The sequence below is a fragment of the Cupressus sempervirens genome, chromosome 3, assembly GCF_028749045.1.
Source record: "Cupressus sempervirens isolate cs-2001-9-10 chromosome 3, ASM2874904v1, whole genome shotgun sequence".
Lineage (NCBI taxonomy): Eukaryota > Viridiplantae > Streptophyta > Pinopsida > Cupressales > Cupressaceae > Cupressus > Cupressus sempervirens.
In genome coordinates, this window is record NC_143120.1 from 820,425,949 (window position 1) to 820,430,965 (window position 5,017).

The following is a 5,017-nucleotide window of genomic DNA, read 5'->3' on the forward strand; positions in this document are numbered from 1 at the left end:
AAATGAACTTTTTCCAATACAATGTTGACAAGATTTTCACATATATTTACGAACTGATTTATTTTCAACCTCTTTAATTCGTGGACTATAATTTAAATTATAGAAAGTCCATCCTACATATATAGATTGATTTGAATTGACTCAAGCATAGTGTGGAACACGAAGGACGCGGCAAAAAATAGGGTTTATGCTTAAGTTTTACGATACAATGCCTTTGATACCGGATAAACAAGGAATTTAAGGCTAAAAGAGAAATTTTTCTTTCTACAAAACCAAACATCCACTGCATTTTCAAATTTTAGTTGAATTTTCCAACACCTAACACTGAAATGACATGTATATATGTTTGCAAAATGCGGATCATGTGCAGACTCAAGAAACACAAACCCACCATGAAAACTACAGATGAAAGAAAGTTGGCTGAAAGATATTTTGGTATTTCTATATTTATTTCCATGTAGACATTTAGCATTCACATTGAACTTTTCATTTTGGTTTAAACATAGCCTACGTTTTGATTCATTTGAAAACAACTAATAGATGGACAACTTGAAAGAAGACTAATGTAAATTCAAATAAATGATCTAAATAAGTGAAAACATTGTTTATGCTTGCCCGTCATTCAATCCTTGACATTTTAACAACAGATGAACCAAGTTACATACCTAAAAGTTAATATGATGCATTGAAATAATTGAGTAGAATAGATAGGTCATGCTTTTAGGCGCTGATCTATTCAAATTGTATAGCTTTTTAACAAGGTAGGATCCTGATATGACATCAGGAGTCATGTACAACTATTTTGTAAATATTTTGTTGGAGTTGAAGACAGTGGTCAACCTGGTTGATGGCCGCTGCGCTCCATGTTCATTACTACTGTACGATAAGGAATTGAAGGGCCCAGTTTTGAGGTGGTGGGTCTCAATTTTAATCCTTACCTCTGCAGTAGTAGAGATTCTATATGATTTTTACTATATAAGAATAGGTAATGCCACAACATGTTACACCATTATAGCCTATACTCCATCCCTTCCCCACAATGGCCACTGGTCAATCCTTCCTGTCTCTGCTTTTCACACTTGCTATGCTTTTCATTCACTCTGCAATGACCATGTCAATTGAAACATATGAGAACATCACGAACCAGGAAATGGGACAACATCTGTCTCAAAATGCAGTTACACATGATGTTGAGAAGCCTGAAGTTGTTGTTGAAATGGTAGAAAGGTAAGCATTTAGAACTATGAAAATACAGAGTTGCAGTATATAGAGCTAAAATTAACTAGTTGTTCTAACATGTAGAGAACCTGAATTTTATATCCTGATTTGGATTGTTGTTTGAAATGTTCCAAATATTTTGTTTTCGAAGATCCTTTTACTTTTGGTGGTTTGTAAAGAGGGAGGAGAGTGCTAAAAGAAATCTTGTATTTATAGTCGGTGAAAACATTAGACATTTTAGTGGCTCCTGCTAAAGTGATATTTTAGGCATCATGATTCTTCTGGCTATTTGGGTGTTGCTGTAATTTGTCCAATGTATTCTTTACCGCATTTTCTATTAAAAAATGTTATGATCATTCTTTTAGCTATACGCGAAATGCAAATCTTGTTGGAGCACTACATACGAGGAAAATTGTATGTGCATGAGTTGGTGGTCTCTAAATATGGAAATTCCATAGCTATTCTTACCTTTGTCATTTGTATTTACTATGCATGATGGGCCTCTATATATTTTCGGATTGGGTAGGAGTTCTAAAGATGAATAATGTATTACATTCCTTCCCTTTGATCAGTAAATCAAGTCTCTGATCATTTGATTCAAAAGTTTGTGCAATCTCTTGAATAAATCGAAAAACTATTTATATGTTTAATGTATTTTCCATTGTTTCCAAATCTCATGACCCACATTGTATGTATGGTTCCATATTATCAGTGTTCAATTAAAGTTTTGAATCAACCTCCACACTTTACGCACTACATCAAGCTTCATCAGTGTTGCACTATATAGATAAGTTTGATGTAAATAGATGCATAATATTATAGAGAGTTCTTATGTAGAGACTATATTGTAATGAGAAATGGCTATTTAGTTCAAAAGACGCACCAAGACATCAATGTCTGTCTTTGACATATCATAATAGATGTTCGGTGCATTAATCGGCATATTCATAACTTGGTGCCAAGGATCATACATATAAGCCAAGAAAAGACATTAGAATCTTTCTACATATAACTAATTGATTTAAGATATATGGTGCAGGAGTATTAATAGTTCAAGAAGGGAGCTTGGATATTTCTCGTGTGGAACTGGGAACCCCATTGATGACTGCTGGCGGTGTGATCCGAATTGGGTTAACAATAGACAAAGGCTGGCCGACTGTGCAATGGGATTTGGTCGAAATGCCCTTGGAGGCCAGAATGGCAGATTCTACGTTGTCACTGATCCCAATGACTATGACCCTGCCTATCCACGCCCGGGCACTCTGCGCCACGCTGTCATTCAAACTGAGCCACTCTGGATTATTTTCCAAAGAGATATGGTCATTCAGCTCAAGCAAGAGCTTCTCATGAACAGTTATAAGACTATTGATGGTAGAGGAGCCAATGTTCATATTGCAAATGGACCTTGCATTACAATAGAGTCTGCCAGCAACATCATCATTCATGGAATACATATCCATGATTGTAAACCAGCGGGAAATGCAAATGTGAGGAAATCTCCTACCCAGAATGGGTTTAGACCTCGCAGTGAAGGAGATGGGATTTCTATCCATGGAGGAAAAGAAATCTGGGTAGATCACTGTTCTTTGTCAAGCTGCACAGATGGATTGATCGATGCCATTAAAGGATCCACCGCTATTACTATTTCAAACAACTTTTTCTCACATCATGACAGGGTAAAAAATCAAGTCGTGTTTTATTACTAAGCTATCTGCATATTACTTCACAGCTTAGCAATAGTTTAGTTTTAGAATACTTTGTGTGCTCGTTTTAGTTCTTATAATTTTATGTTCAGGTGATGCTCCTAGGACACAGTGACACATATAAACAAGATGTCAATATGCAAGTTACTATTGCATTCAATCACTTTGGAGAAGGGCTTGTTCAACGTATGCCAAGGTAAACATCTTTGTTCATATTAATGTTAAAATCTTGTCTATAGATATCTCTTAGCTTTCATTAAAAAATCACAATAGTAATTTTTAAAGGTTAATCGTTTGTTTCCTTATTGCAGGTGTCGCCTAGGATACTTTCATGTGGTGAACAATGATTACGCCCACTGGGAATTATACGCCATTGGAGGGAGTGCGAACCCCACCATTAACAGCCAAGGCAATAGATTCCTTGCCCCTAATAACCCATTGCACAAGCAGGTATTAGATCTATAAAAACCCTAAAAATTCATACCATATATATGATTTTTTAAGTCATACCTAATATCTATAACACGCAGGTGACAAAACGAGAAAATACAGTAGGAAATGTATGGAGGCATTGGAATTGGAGGTCACAGGGAGATAGGATGTTAAATGGGGCCTTTTTTGTTCCCTCGGGTGTTGGAGCATATTCAATCTATGCAAAAGCTTCAAGTGTAGAGGCAAGGCCATCATCTCTTGTGCCTTCTCTCACCGGGGCTGCAGGTGTTCTCACCTGTAGAAAAGGTTCCCGCTGTTAGCGGAATCAGGTATGACTTGGGGCATAATGACTCCAAAGCCTTTATTGACTTGGGCTATATTTTGACCAATCTTAGAACCTGTCAAATAAGGCATCTTTGTGTCCCAAGAGAAAGCTGGTCATTTGTATAATATTAACATTAGTCATTGTTAGAGGTTTGTTTATCAAAATAGCTATATTCTTAGCTATCCTTAACGAACGCAATAGTGTTATTGATTTTGCTCTTTCTGGACCCCAATATAGTCTCTAACATGTTCTTGGTCATCGTCGTTCAATGCACCTCAAAGGCCTAAACTTTTGAGTGTTCAAGGTTTGTTGTAAGGGTGGATAGTGTTCACTCTGTACATTTTCGTTGTATATATCGTTCCTTTGAGGAAGCTTGTTTTTTTCATTTTGCTCTTGGTCATCGTGTTTGTTTATAGTGTTTCTTTATGGCTAATAAGACGCACAAAACAAATAGAGATCTTTCCATTTGCTCTTAATATATAATGAATTAATGAGATCATGTAATTCAATAGTCAATAAAATATAGCAGTGATTTGATTTGACTTAAGTATTTTTTATCTAATGAAAAAGAAAGATAATCAATAAATATTTTTAGCAATCACTTATTTATTTTCAATATTGAAAGGGCATTGATATGTGTAGAATTTTATGTTTTATTTAATAGTTTTTTACATAGGTATAGAGATTATTTCATTTTAAATTATGAGTTCAATTAATTTATTATTTCTGTTGGTTTTAAATTCATATTGATCATCATAGATTAAAGCTTAAGCTTATGTTCCCTTAATTTATTAATATTCGGTCAATATTTTTTGTTTGTTGTACAATGTATGTAAAATTATCCCAATTTAATTTTGTTGCTTCAAGGTTGATGTACATGAAATTTCAAATTTCATATAGGTGATCAAAGATTAACTCTCATCCCACTAACTATTACTCATCATTTCATGCTCCAATGTACACTAAAATTGTATAATTCAGAAAAATATATAAAAATAAAACACCTCAGAGTCATTTTCATCCATTCATCATGTAAGATGCCCAACATGTGAACAATTCCTTTCTATGTGTTATTGCATGTGGTACCAATTTTAACAAATATTTATACAACAATGGCTTTTTTATTTATAAATATAACAAAACAATATCAACAACATTTATGTTGGCTCAACTTTTACCATCTCAAATTTACATGTGAAATATTTTTAAATATAACATTATAGATTGTAAGGAAATAAACCGAGTGTTACACTTGTAGAGAGTTTTTTGCAATTGAGAATCCATAAACCTAAGAAAAAGTGCTTGTTGCAAGATGAATTCTTTACATGCATGGTTATGG

General features: G+C 34.3%; 1 protein-coding gene across 1 annotated transcript; it reads left to right on the forward strand.

Moving 5' to 3' along the window:
- The first annotated feature begins 991 nt into the window (after positions 1-991).
- Positions 992-4,063, forward strand: LOC149569305 (pectate lyase-like). The gene is made up of 5 exons (XM_089822021.1): positions 992-1,227; positions 2,258-2,894; positions 3,014-3,117; positions 3,233-3,371; positions 3,452-4,063. Exons 1-5 carry the CDS (start codon positions 1,040-1,042, stop codon positions 3,671-3,673), a joined length of 1,290 nt encoding a protein of 429 aa, XP_089678147.1. The 5' UTR covers positions 992-1,039; the 3' UTR covers positions 3,674-4,063.
- The last annotated feature ends 954 nt before the right edge of the window (positions 4,064-5,017 follow it).